This window comes from Nannospalax galili, unplaced genomic scaffold (genome assembly GCF_000622305.1).
Source record: "Nannospalax galili isolate Female #2095 unplaced genomic scaffold, S.galili_v1.0 scaffold433, whole genome shotgun sequence".
NCBI classification, from domain to species: Eukaryota; Metazoa; Chordata; class Mammalia; order Rodentia; family Spalacidae; genus Nannospalax; species Nannospalax galili.
In genome coordinates this window covers 4,361,231-4,376,241 of record NW_008338715.1, presented here as the reverse complement: position 1 = coordinate 4,376,241, position 15,011 = coordinate 4,361,231, and the positions used below count along the sequence as shown (strand labels likewise).

The window sequence follows — 15,011 nt, the reverse complement described above, 5'->3', positions numbered from 1 at the left end:
ATATATATATATATATAATTATAGATAGAATAGTCATTAATTTTTGATGCAGTATCAAAGTGTTAGGAAAATGATTGCAATTCTGAAAGTTGAATTTGTATTGCTTTACATTTTTGTTGTTATGGTTCTTTTCTTTTCACTGCTAGGGAATTGAACCCAGGGCTTCAGGACTCTTTGGGCAACCACTCTCCCTCAGCACCATTGAGAAAAAAGTCCTGTGGCAGATATAATAGATGTTGAACTTACATTGCACAATTAGGAATTAAATGTTATTCCACTGAACAAATAATTCATAATTTTTATATTTGTTGATTATCAATGTGATGTTCTAGTATCAGCTTTGCATTTTCTGAGAGATGCCTCCTTCCAAACTTTCTATGACACTCAAGGTGCATCACAGAATTTAACCTTCATGCCTCCTCTTTATGGCTTCATAGTTCATGCCTCTCTTTCTTACCACATTTGAGCAAGACACAGTTTCCTGGGATAGTAAATAGGTATGATAGTACTGAAAATTTTTGTTGTTGGGAGTTTGAAATGAAGTGATGCTTCTCAAGATCTAGCACTTGAAAGCCAACTGATGTTAGAAGGTATCCTTGTTTTGTCACTTACATAACTGCTGCAATGTCACCAGGTGTGGTGGCACATGCCTTAATCCCAGCACTTGGCAGGCAGAAGTAGGTGAATCTTTGCAAGTTTGAGGCCAGCCTAGTCTACATAGGGAGTTCCAAGCCAGCTTGGGCTACAGGAAGACTCTGTCTCAAATAAAACAAAGAACAAAAAATGAAAAAAATAACGGCTGCAATGTCTTCCTTATTAATTGTGATTATTCCTCATTCTGATATATTTAAATAGTCTATTGGCTACTGATTTTTTAATATTATTTTTGTTTTACCTGTATTGGTATTTTGCCTGCATGTATGAAACTACACCACCAGATGCATGCATTGCTGTGCAGAAACCAGAAGAGGGTATCAGATCCCCTGGAAATAGAGTTACACACAGTTGTTAGTTGCCATTGGGTGCTGGGAATTGAACCTGGGTCCTCTGGAAGAACAGCATGTATTCTTGACTGCTGAGTCTTTTTAAGATTGGTTTTATGAATATCCATATGTTTATATTATAATTCACCATAATCTATGTCCTTAAAAAATCTGAAGTATGTTATGCATCTAATTTTAAGGTCCTCTCCAGTTTCACCACCTTCTTACTAACCCTTGTTACATACTACCTGGAGTATTTAATTATCCTATTGCCTCTATTCATGCATATTGTTTTGTGATTATGGGCCAACTCAACTCTGCTTCATTCAAAAAATAACATGATGATTTCTTTATCCCCTCTAATGAGGTTTGCAACCTTCACAGAGACACTGCTTCTCTACCTACCTACAAGCTTCTTGCCTCCCAGTGAGACAGGAAGATTATGTATCCCCTGGTTCATAATCATTTCCATCTCCTCTTTCCTGCTTTGAATTTTCCAACTTCCTATCTTCTTATTATCATATAACTTTGTGATTTTATTAATCATGATACCAATGCTTACCTTTGAGACTTTTGTGCACTCACATGAAATTTTAATGTTTCCTTGATTTCATGATATCCCTCTGAAGCTTCTGCAGATTCTTGAGGCCCTATTCTACTCAGGACCAGTCCAAGACCTGAGGCGAATAGCTACTGCAGAGGGGGATTTCAAACAGCATCCATCTCTTATGTCCAAGAGTTCCAAGCATCATGTTGTGGGTGGTTCTTCTCAAACATGTTACCTTTTTCCCTGGGTTCTTGTTTATCATGAAATTATAATTTTATTCTTAAGAACACGTTGAACATCCAGTTTGGAAACTTTGACATTTAGAAGATTGGGAAAATTGTGATAATGTGAAATTGGAAACTATTTGGGAAAATGTTTTCCTCATGAATTTATTTAGAATAAAATGTAGAATAAAATTTACTAAATGTTGAAAGGCAACTATATGTGAATACATTATTCAAGTACTTGCTACATTTTTAGACCATTCTATATAACAATGCATATGTATTCCTTAGTTAAAAAAAAGACTGAAAGTAGTTTTATAATTCATCATTTGTTAGAATTTTTCCTTTAATTAAAAAATTTTAATTATGAGCTGGGCTTGGTGGTGCATGCCTGTAGTCCCAGCACTTGGGAGGCAGAGGCAAGTGGATCTCTGTGAGTTCAAGGCCAGCCTGGTCTACATGGTGAGTTCCAGGACAGCTGGGGCTACAGGGAGACCCTGCTTCAAAAAGACAAAAAAATGTAATTATGAGATCTGAATGTCATGCTTTTGTTTTTTACTATAGAGTATCATTGCCTTTGGTTTCTCTATCAGGGTGTCAATTTTAATTGTCCCTTTGTTGCTTAAATAAATGCTGAAATATGATTTAAATTATATTTATTCTTTTCTGAAATACACTTGCTGACATTTGGTGTATTAGATGGCCAGTGGTAGCAGATGCACTTTAAAAAGAAGTATATGATAGGTTGATATTTCATTGGACTTCCAATGATATTTTCACTGCCAAGTAATTTGGACTAGATTTTCAGACACATTTTTACAGCTTGAATCAGTGTATTGGCATGTAAAATGGCACAGAGAAAACATACATATTTAAGAAAAATGTGACAAAAGCTCTAGTGAAACTTAAAATTGGTAATATTTGCTTTATGGTACGAATTTTATTAATGAAATATTTTCCAAAGCCTTTGCCAATGAAGTTGAAACATGCACTGCCTCCCCATCTATAATGAAGAAACACTCTAAATAGTCTTTAGCTTTGGCTTACAAGTAGTTTAATTAACTTCTTTCTCAAAAGAACTAGATGTGAATCATTTTCATCCTTCAATTTTCAAAAGAGTATTTTCTTTTTCTTATAGTCATTTGGATTCAGGGCAGAAGAGTAGTTTTTATCATGTATTTACAAATCAGTACTGCTTCTATATGTATTTTACATATATATGTGTATATGTACATATATGATATCTATTAGCCTAAATGTTTTTAATATTTTATTTATTATTTTATGTGAATGCATGTATTGCCTTCATGTTTTCAGCATGTGTTGTTCAGAGATCAGAAGAAGGTGTCAAATTCTTTTGGAACTGGAATTACAGACAGTTATTAGCTGCAATGTGGATGCTGAGACTTGAAACCAAGTCCTCTGCAAAAGCAACCAGTGCTCTTAACTCCCAAGCCATCTTTCTTGTTTTAACCTAATTTTTTTAAAGGAAAGGATAGTAATATTAGATATAGCTATAGACTTTATAATACTTTACTTTCACCAATTTGTTTATTATTCAGTATTTATTTATTAGTTTCAGTGTCCCTTCTAAATATTCCATCAGCTTTGACTGAGCTTTGCTGTATAACCTCAAACTCAGTGCTTTCAAACCAAAAATATTTATTACTATCTCACATGATTTTTGTGGGTTTTTATCTAGTGATAATTTGTTGTGAATGAAGGGCTCCAATGGTTGCATTTGAACAAAGGCATGCTTTCCAGAGGTTGGGGATTTGCTTTCAAGATGCCAAGTTCCTACCAGGTGCCAGCATGGAGCCTTAGTTCCTTGGCCCTGCTCCACTCTGAAGAGCTGCCTGAGTACTACTAAGATATGGTGGTAACTTTGCACAATAGGAAGGAATCCAAAAGAGAGGCTGAACTCTCCATGTGATTTTAATGAACTACTCTGAGACATCATGCAGTAATTTCTACCACATTGTATCCATCAGAAGTGAACCACTAAGTGTATCCATAGTCAAGGGGAAAGACAATAGAAATGGAAGAGTATTAAAGATTCATAATGCAAGTTTGGCTGGGCATCTTCTTTAATCCCAGCACTTGGGAGACAAAGGCAGGTGCATTGCTGTGAGATCAAGGCCAGCCTGAAATTGTCTACATAGCAAGTGCCAGGCTACACAGTGGGAACTTGTCTCAAAAACCAAACCAAATGAAAAGAATCATAAATGCATTTTAAACCTACAACATAGTGCTTTTTAAATCTTACATTTGCTTCCCAGGTCATCTTATCTGAAGCTCTGATTTATAAGTATCTGTGTATATTCAGCTCCAACAAAATACAGAGGCATGGTCATTATCCTTGCCTATCCTTTACCCCACTTGTTCAATCTTCAAATCATGTGATTTAAAAAAATCATAAGCCTAATATTTTCTCTGCCATTACCCCTTTAAAGCAATATTCCTCTCATTTTTTACAAAATAGCCTTCCAGTTTTCATTTTCTATAGTCTTGAGAAATTATTTGGTAGAGTTATTATTTTTATAAATATGTAAGAAACAAAGTATAAAGGGGCACACAAAGCCTTACATGAAATAAAATGAAAAATAAATACAAATACATACTGTTTTGCTATTTTTTCAATAACAATGAAGGATACATTCCTCATGTCTCTGTGGAATGAACTTTGGTGCCCAGCCATCATTTTTTTTTACTGGGTCATTAAATATGGAGAAGAAAGTAGAGAGCTGATTCATTTGTTCGGTAACTATTTACGCCTCATCCCTGAAATCCATGGCAAGTGATTTAGTTCATATAGTCAGTTATAATGTCTCACTAGTGCGTAAGTTGCAGATTCCTTCAAGTCTTCAGTGACCACTAGTTTTTCAACTTTCCTGTTCATCATTCTCCTTTTTTTGCTCTGTAGTTCATTCCTGAACTATTTATATATTATGATGGTCTTAGTCTGTGTACTGCTCCAGAATTGTAGGTGTGCGATCCAACAGCTGTACGTATCCAGGTGTGTACAGTTCACTGCCTCAGTTTGTTTGGCTTTTGCTTCTTATTGATAACCTATTCCTCCTATAATCCTAAGTCCCATATAGCACTTATTTCATTGAAAGTCCCCTTCTAGTACTCTGGGGTTAATTTGCAAAGTTTCTGACCCCTGACCTAGGAGCTCAGATGAAAACACCTGGCTCCTGTTTGGTCACCAGCTTCCAGTCTACTGATCAGCAAGTATATATTACACATCTAATGGGTAACATTGTACTCCTTATTAAAACAGATTAACCTCTTGAGAAAAAGGTGTGAAGATGCACAAGAAAGTGTATGCATACCGTCTTTGCACCATATTAACTTGCCAAATCCGAATGCTTAAAGCAATATCACCCTGAAGCAACATGCAATACATAATTTAACCACTTACTCTCTGAATTGTTGACACTTTCCTTCTTTGGGCTTTTGATCCTCTGTAATTAAAGCCTTTCCATTGGCAGAATAATAACTGAAAGAAAAAAGAAAAAAAAAAACACCTTGTTTTTAATTTAAATGATTGTCACCCTTTGAAAGCAGTTGTTGTAAAGATATTTATCCGTATACTAAAAAGTAATTGAACTAACTAGCACTAGCTGCTCTCGCAAGGGACCTGGGTTTGATTCTCAGCACCCACATGGTGGCTAACAACTGTCCATAACTTCAGTTCCAGGGGATCCAACACCCTCTTCTGTTCTCCATGAGCATTGCATGACATGGGTGCACGTACATTCATGCAGGCAATACACTCATACACATAAAAAAAAACAAACAAAATATTTTTTAAAAAGAAAGTGTCCAGAGCTGGAGAGATGGCTCAGTGGTTAAGAGCACTGACTGCTCTTGCAGAGGACCCGAGTTCAATTCCCAGCATCCACATGGCAGCTATGAACCACCCTTAACTCCAGTTCCAGGGGAATCCAAAGCCCTCTTCTGACTTCCATGGCATTGCACGACACGGGTGCATTCACATACATACAGGCAATACACTCATATACATAAAGCAAAAATAATAAATAAAATATTAAAGAAAGTTTCCACAAATCAGCCTAGAGTATTCTATACAATGCCATACACATATATATATATGAGCAGGCAATACACTCATACACATAAAGTAAAAATAATAAATAAAATATTAAAGAAAGTTTCCACAAATCATCCTAGAGCATTCTATACAATGCCATACACATATATATATGAATATATATATAATCTTCTGAATCATCTTTGCAGATCCAAAATAGATACAAGGAAAATTTGAGCTTTCATGTTATAGTTGACTTTGCATCTGTCTAGAGTTTGGTTCTTAAGGATATTTTTGACAGTGACAACCCAGATTAAAGCTGTGTCAATGTTTTGACAAAATTTACTGATGAGTTTAATCAGCCGAATTGTCCATTTAGTCCAACAAGGGCTTGACAGTGTGGCTTGCTTATGCGTTGTTTCTTTGTTAAATTAACTTGTTTTTTTAAACTTAATTGACTGCTTAAGTCAACATAATATAACCATATGAATACAGCATTTGGAAGCTTTTCAAAGTAATTTTTTTCTTAAATGACTATACCAAAGTTAAAAAACAACTTGTTTTTTTAACAAATGTACAGAGTTTGCTATATGACATTCTGAAAACTATGCTTTTTAAAGACCTTTCTGAAAACAAAAATACACCTCTATGATTCTATTCAGGAGTTAAAAATCATGAAACTGGATTCTTGAATTCTAGCCTTTTTATCATTCAATAATGTTTTATTTGAAAATATAAAAATAGAAAATGTTTTTATCCACAAAGATAGAATCTTGGTAATATAAAGGACTGAATGTTTACACAGCTGTGCAGTTTCTGAATGGTAAACAGGCATATTTTATTTTAGGGGCACTAGAGATTCAGTTTCTTGCTCTTGTGAGAATACCCTGCCAACAAACTTTGAAAATGACATTACAACCAACCTCTAATGATGCTGTCTCTCTGATCAATGCTATGGATGTGCTATAATATTGTGCATATGTGTGTATGGGAGGGGGCCTGAAAGAAAAATGAGGAGTGGGGGAGAGAAAACAAGATGTTGAATGGCAACCATCATGGAATTAGAGCACAAGGCACCAAAAGTACTTTAAGTGACCATCTCAGAAGTTTCGTATAGTCCATGGTACAATTATACAGATGAGCTAAGAGTCTTGTCATTTTCCATTTTGTAACAATAAGTATGTTTTAAACCCAATGGGTACCTACCAAGTCAGGATATTCATACTTACAAATATCTCTTTCTCACTTCTCTGTTTATCTCTTCCCATCCATTTCTTCCCCCATTTCATGCTTAGAAAAGTTCCACATATTTTAAATACTTATTTTTATGGATGTACACAGTACTGAATTAACCAAGTGTGTAAATTTAATCTATCCCCTATGTTTCTCCATAACTAAGTCTCTTGTTTAAAAGTCCACTTATTTGACAATAAGCAATTTGGTTAGAATTTCAAGGATAGATTTTTAAGGAGGACTTGTTGAGTTTTTAAGACAGTTAAACATTTGACTTTCTTCCAATATGTACTGATTATGTTCACAGTCTTGGAAAGGGAAAATGTCAAAACTAAAATGAGAAGATAGAAGTTTTCTGTAGAGAAACAAGGATACATGTTTAGCAATTATCTAAAGTGAAAGAGCCTGAACAACTTTTATTGTCACTAATGTAAAGGATTCATATGGAGTGTTCTTGCTACACTAGTATTTTGACAACAGTGTATCTTGTATATTTTGGCAAGAACTTTACCAAACACAAATATTAAAGGAATAAAACATTTGAAAACATTTTCCTTTGTTGAAATAAAATAGTAAATTAAAAGAAACATGTGATGCCATTCTTTGTCTATCGAACTGACTAAATTTAAAGGATTTGATTATGTTTTTTATTGACAAGCAATTTGGTATTGGTGAACTTATACATTTCATTGCTTTTTGAGAGCAGTTATTTGCTAAATTCAATGTGTGCATCTCTTGACACATAAAATTCATTTTATTTTAAAATTTATTTGTGTATGTGTGTAGGTGTGAGAGCTCGGGCCCACGCATGCCACAGTGTGTATGTGGTGGTCAGAGAACAGCCTTCAGGAACTGGTTCTCTTTCAACTATGGGTTCTGGAGATAGGACTCGGCTCTCCAGGCTTGTGGCAAGAAATTTTATTCATTGAGCTATCTCACCAACCTCAATTTAATTTTTAGGTCACAGGATATATGCATACAGATTATGAATACAAATATCTGAGTGCATATATGTAAAAGCGTATGCCATTAAAAGAGAAGGAAACACTCTTTAGATCTGAGATTTCTATCATATATCTGACAAGTAAAAAGTAACACCAGTATGTGTGCCCTTTTATAGCTGAGTAAAATTTACCTGAGTAAAATAATAGGAAGGGTCTAAGGAAACTTCTAATATGTTTGTGTTTGTGGAGGAGACTCTAAAGGAAAGCCCTGCATTGTTCTCTGTTGTCTCCTGATGGTGGGGAGGACCAGGGAGGAAGCTAGAAGAACATATAATTCTCTCCACACAACTATGTTTCCATAAATAGACAGCATTGCCTCATAAAACATACTGGTTTTGTTCATTATTGCTTAAAACCAAAAATTGCTTGTAAAATTGAAATATATTATTAAATTCCTTTAAATTCAACAACAGTAAAATTTGGGGTAATAATTACGTTAAAAAGAAAGAAGAAAGAAAAAAGGCACCTCAGATTAATCCAAACATTTTGCTTTTACCACTTGGATGATCTTTTTAGATAACATTTTTTGATTTTCATTCTTTTTGAGACAGAGTCTCACTATTTTTATAGCCCAGGCGGTCCTTGAACTCATGATTCTCTTCCCTCACTCTCCTGCGTATCTGGACTAAATAACAGGGAAATCGTACCCTCCTGTTTTATACATTGCTAGTTTTAAACTCACAGGCTCAGATATGGTTTTAATAGAAAATTTAGAGTGTTTTTTTGTCACTCGACTGGGGCGGCATCTGTTACTTGAGAGAGATACTCTATTTTAGTTCAAATTATGAATCCTAACTGCTTTAGTCCTTGTGATAGTTTACCCCAAATACTACAAAGGCAAATACATGTCATGTCCTTGCCCATACAATAAGGATAACGTCTTTTCTTCTTCCTCTTGTAGCTTTCAGCCGCGCCCCAATTCCCATGGCAGTGGTCCGCAGAGAGCTCTCCTGTGAGAGTTATCCCATAGAGCTCCGCTGTCCTGGTACAGATGTCATCATGATTGAGAGTGCCAACTACGGGAGGACGGATGACAAGATCTGTGACTCCGATCCTGCTCAGATGGAGAACATCCGATGCTACCTGCCAGATGCCTATAAGATTATGTCTCAAAGGTATGTTCTCTTTCTGTACCTATAATATCAACCTTCAACTTTAACCTAAGTGTTAGTTTAAGTGTGGTAAGAGCATAGAGTGCTGTGCTGCGTATTTTAGGAAAATTTTAAGCAGTTTTTCAGTATAGATCACTCCTCGTTTCACCAAAATTCACAGAAGCACTTGAAACATATAAAACTTCATTTCATCATTTAGTAAATTTCGTGATATAATCTCCTTGGTGTTGGTCTGTTAATGTTTTGTAGAAGTGGGTTTGTTATGTGAGAGTTAAAATGTCCTTTTCTCAGAAATGTCCTAGAATTCCTGATGGGTGCAGTTGAGGATGGGTGCAGTTAGATGTTCATTTAGGTATAGCAGAGGTAGGAATAATCCATTGACCTTGTAATTATTACCAAAATGTAGGTATAGTGTATCCTCTCGATCCAGTGAACTATATAGGCCACATATACATCGTGACAGACCTGTGGAATGAAGCTGCTTTCAGCACTCATTAAATCCTTAGTGAGCACTCTTGGTTAGTTCTTAATGGAGACTTGTCAGTGAGCTGAAAAAGCTGTAGCTCTTTTCATTTGGACTACTCAATGTACATTACATTTACACTTACCCAAAATAAATGTTTTTGACTCTTTGAGAGAAGAAATTGGTTCCCTCTTTTCAGATGACCAAGGCTTCCAAGCTGCTTTAGACTGAACTGTTACACTGTCATGTCAACTATAGTATATTATATAATCGCGATAAATACCAACTACAGCAAAGGAATATTATGCAAATAGTATGGACACTTTATGTATATTAATATATTCAAAATGAAATAAAAATGGAAAGCAACTTCTAAAGAATATCTTAGATAAATGATTCTTTTTAGCCTTTAGAAAAGGATTATATCAGAATACCAATATTTTTAAGTATATCTTCTATTAGGAATATTAATAAGTACTAAAATTATTGTTACTTCACCATTGGGTGGATTTGTTAAAACATCTTCCTAACTCACTTGAGACTCGTACTTTAGACATGTGAGACAAGAAGATACATAAGATATCTTTTATGTAGATTTTGTACAAGTACATAAGTGAAACTTTGTACTAACCTATAAACTAAGTATGAAAAGTTTGGATCTGTCTGCAGCAGAATGGTCTAATATGACATCTCACTGAGAGATGTCGTTTGCATCACGGCTGTTATGATTGCATTGACTTGAGGCTGAAATGGCATTGGTCTGTAGAGCACGTGCTCAAGTCCCAGGGCTTGATTCCCTAGTACACACATATTCATGTATGTACGTACGTACACACATATTCATGTATGTACGTACGTACACACACACACACACACACACACAGAGACTGAACCTACTCTTCCAAAATCAAAGTGGCTTCATGTTGTTATTCCCATTTGCTTAGTCCCCTGAATTCTCTACTTCATGTTCTATCCTTATCACACGAAAGGATTAGTTCAAATGACAGAGCACATTTATTTGTCCTCCCAAAATCTGTGGTCTGTCTTAGTATTGTCACATTCTCCTCCTAATGTCATCTTAACCGCATGTGAGTCCATGTTATCACACAGTTGGTTGCCTTTGTCTAACTGTAGGTTTCTAGAAAACAGACTTATTGCTGATTTTACCTAAAACTAACTTCAGTCTCTAAATGAGTAAACAGATATGCTCTTTGATCTCTCTTATCTGTATAACTTACGTTTGTTTTGGATGTTATGTGTATATATTCTAGTGACTTTTAAATAGAGCTACCACATAGGTAGTTTTGAAATCTAAGTGTGGACATGAATTTTAGCAACTACATAACTTCAGAAATGTTACACCATGTGGGATTTAGCTTAAGTTTCTTGTTCTCTTCAGCTACTAATGGGAATGTCTCATTAACTCAGCCAACTCATGAAAGTACACAATATGCACTTCACTATGACCGTCAGGCAGGTTTGATGGATAAATAAGCTGGGCGTGGTTCCTGCACACAAAACTCTTCTCAATGGATAAACGGCAGCCAGCCATACCATTTGCTGAACATTTTATTCTTATTTCATTTGCATTTATTAAAGAGATCAAAAAGGGAAGTTTCTTTCAGGTATATAATATCAGAGACCTTATCATCGGAGAGAAGGTCTTAGAGCTGGTTGCTTACATGCAAGAACATTAAAAGGACACACCAGGAAACAGCTTCTTTCCTATAATTTTCTCTGGTGCGGCTTCACAAGTTTTGGTGTTCTGTTCTTGATGTTCCTCCATTCCTTTTGACTCAGTCCTCTTCCAAACGTGTCAGTGCTTCGAGTAATACTCTCTTCTCTCAAAATTCTCCTTGTACAGCAGGCACCCATACATTAAGATTAAGAAACCATAGTTACAATGGATGATACACGAGCTAGATGAATTTCCTTATTTAATTTTTTGCATTGGAGCCTTTATAATTTGACATCAATTCCTCTAAATGTGAGAAATTTGAATGTCACATACAGTGACATTTCTGCTGTCTTTTTAGGATATATTATAGCATATGTGGTCTAATAGCCATACTTTATATGTAAGTGCATACTTGCCTGTATTTTTTTCCACATTGTAAAAAGGATTTGTGAAGCCGGGCATGGTGGTGCACACCTGTAGTCCCAGCACTTGGGAGGCAGAGGAAGGCAGATCTCTGTGAGTTCAAGGCCAGCCTGGTCTACATAGTGAGTTCCAGGACAGCTGGGGCTACAGGGAGACCCTGCTTCAAAAAGACCAAAAAAAAAAAAATTGTGAAAAGGCTTGTATGTACATATACCTGTGTGTATTTATATGCCTATGTATGTCATTGAGATATGTGTATAAGGGAAATTGCACTTTATCTAATGTGTACAGGTCAAGGAATTTTTAAAAAATCAAGCTCATTTATGTGACTAACAAATAGGTGAAGACGGACGCAACATTCGCTGTACCTGAGAAGTGTCCTTATGAGCTGCAGTAGCCACACCCCCTCTCCAAGCATACCTCTGTCCTGACTTTGGACAACTTAAATTAGTTTTGCTCACTTCATAAAGAAAAAAAAAAACAAATAATTTTATATTCTCATTCAATGCATTTGTTTCCTGATAGTGTTACTGAAGCTTTTTTTGCCATATCTTTTTCATTTCAAGTATAATTTTCTAAGACTTTTATAAAGTGATGCAACCTTTATAATAAATCAGTTTCAAATTTTTGTATTACTGTGATGAGACTCTGCAGACCAGTTGCTGTTGCTCTCTGTCACTTTCCTCGCCAATGCCATGAATTCACCTACATTTTGTTTGTATGTTTATCCTCAACACATAATTTTAAGCTGAAGTATGAGTATTTGAAATCAAGCTAAATTTACTTAACTTCTCAGTGCAGACAGTGGGAAAAAGATATTGGCAGTGAGTTTTGGAGGCATAAAAATAAATCTATCATTAGCATTTCAAAATAAATAATAATCAAATATTGCAAACTTAGTTGGTTAAATGCATCAAGTTGGAATAATTTTTTAATTAAATAAGAAATTTGACTTTGTCAATACTATAGTTTTCCATGCTGTGATCACATAAGGAACATGCAAAGAAAAACGTAGACAGACACACACACACACACACACACACAGAGAAACAGAGACAGAGAGAGACAGAGAGACAGAGGAGAGAATTGTTTCTCACCTTTTGAAAAGTTATACTGCAGTTGGCTTCTGTTGTACTCAGTCCTGCTGAAATTAAGAACTCTTCAGTAACTATAAAGAAGGAAATGTCTATGGCAGATTGTGTGTGTCCATAGCCTTGTCAGTGTTTTGCAATGACTATATGGCTACATGTGACTTTCTACTCACCACATTCTGTGACTTTGGAGAATCCATCACAGTGTGTTTCATATTTGTCTTATACATTATGAACAACCTTTGAATCCATGGTTTTCCCCAGATAGGCACAGAACCTCTAATACATACCACATTGGGTCACTATTTTCGTACATGTTGGAAGACAGAGTAGAAAAGGAAAGAAGATAACTCCCATTCTAAAAGTCCAAAATATACAGAATATAGATAAACAAGAACATTCTTTTCCTCAGAGTATTTATATTTTGAATATTTTAGCTTCTGAGACTACATCTTGGCCAATCAACTCAAATGCTTCCAAGTACTCTTTGCTAGTAATTTAATTTTGAAGGAAAGTATCTGTTAATTATCTGCATTTCTAACAAAATTTGAAGAATAGCTGTGGGTTTTTATGGTATTCTAAATACAGAAAGATTTGAAGAGCTAAATTTGCAAGTATGTATAACTGGAAAGTATTTTAAATTTAAATTTTCATTGATTTCAATTTCTTTTATAAAATGACTTTATCATGTTGTGACAGAATTTGAGAACTTTTGAGCTGCTGTTTCCTTAGACTCTTAAATTTTCAGTGATGGCTTTCATTTGGTATGTGTTCATGGTAACTTCAGAACATGTACCCTTTAAGAAAAGCTTTGCCAAACAAGCTCAGCAAAATTAAGCTAAAAAGGCCTTAAGAAGTGTTAGTATGACAGATACACCTTGATATTTCTCAAATTTGAATTATAAAACACAAGATTCATTTTGCTCACTTATAGTAAATGATCAATGAAGTTGCTTGTAAACCTGTCTTACTCTTTCTATAGTCAATCTGTAGGATTTGAGATGTTACAATATTTCAAAAAGCTCCAAGAAAGAGGAAAGCAAAAGTAAAACATTCCTGAATATTAGACGTTATAGACGGAATACTCTCAGTTATCTTTTGAATGTGCTATATATTGATTAGTCTTGTCCCCAAAGGTCTGTGGATTTGGAGCTCAGTACTCAGCATAATAGAGGAGCTGATGGAACATCTAAGAGCTGAAGTTAAGGAGAGGTCCTTAGATCATTTTCTGTGAGTCAGATAGTATTGTAAGAAGTTAGCAGGATGGGCTGGAGAAATGGCTCAGCAGTTAAGACTACTGGCTGCTTTTGCAGAGGACCTGGGTTCAGTTCTCAGCACCCACATGATGCCTAAAACTGTCTGTAACTCCAGTGTCCCCACCATGCCTTTGAGACGTTGAACAACATGGTTACATTTACCTATAATCAGGCAACACGTATTTACATAAAAAATAATGAAACTATTTATAAAAATAAGTTAGCAGGAACATTACTCATTTTAACTCTTTGTGCCCCATCACTCTTGTGAAATGAACAGCACTGTTGTTCTTCAAGAATGAAGGAACTAAAGGGTGGAATGTTTAAGTAAAATCTCCCAAATGTTACCAGTAACTGTCACTGACAAGGAAGTACTCATTTGAATACTGTAAGTGGGAAGTCATATTATTCTGATGCTAAGAGGATGCTGTGAAATGTATTCAGTTATGTAGCATTTTACTACTTCCTTGAGGTAAGTTAGAAACACTCATGATGAAATTTCCTTAAAAAGTAAGAAAAGTTTGTTAGTATTTCTAACATTTGGTATTCATGGGCACTGTTATCTACAGGAATATTTTAGTAAAAGCAAATTTTTGACTGATAATGGGGAATGATTTAATATTTGTATAGTATAGGTAAACAAAACACATGTTATTTTTTATGTAAGCTGAGGCACACTGAGGGTTCATGAGTGAGAAGTCATTTTTAATGAGAATTTTCAAAAAATAAATGAGATGGGGCTGGAGGATGGCTTAGCAGATAGAGCACTGACTGCTCCTGCAGAAGACATAGGTTCAGTTCCCAGCACTCATCTGGCAACTAACGTGTAACACCAGTTCCAGGGGATCTGATGCCCTCTTCTGAGCTCCTTGAGCACTGCACACATGTGTTACACTTGTAGCAGGCAAAACATTCATCATACACGTAAAATAGATGTAAA

At 35.4% G+C, this 15,011-nt stretch overlaps 1 protein-coding gene across 18 annotated transcripts in view; it reads left to right on the top strand.

The window, feature by feature from the left end:
• Positions 1-15,011, top strand: part of Adgrl3 (adhesion G protein-coupled receptor L3) — an 877,792-nt gene that overhangs the window by 376,856 nt on the left and 485,925 nt on the right. For all 18 annotated transcript variants that reach the window (XM_008833280.3, XM_008833274.3, XM_029563589.1 and 15 more), the window contains one exon: positions 8,950-9,163. In XM_008833280.3, coding sequence (XP_008831502.1) covers positions 8,950-9,163 — 214 coding nt within the window. The remainder of the gene's footprint in view (positions 1-8,949; positions 9,164-15,011) is intronic.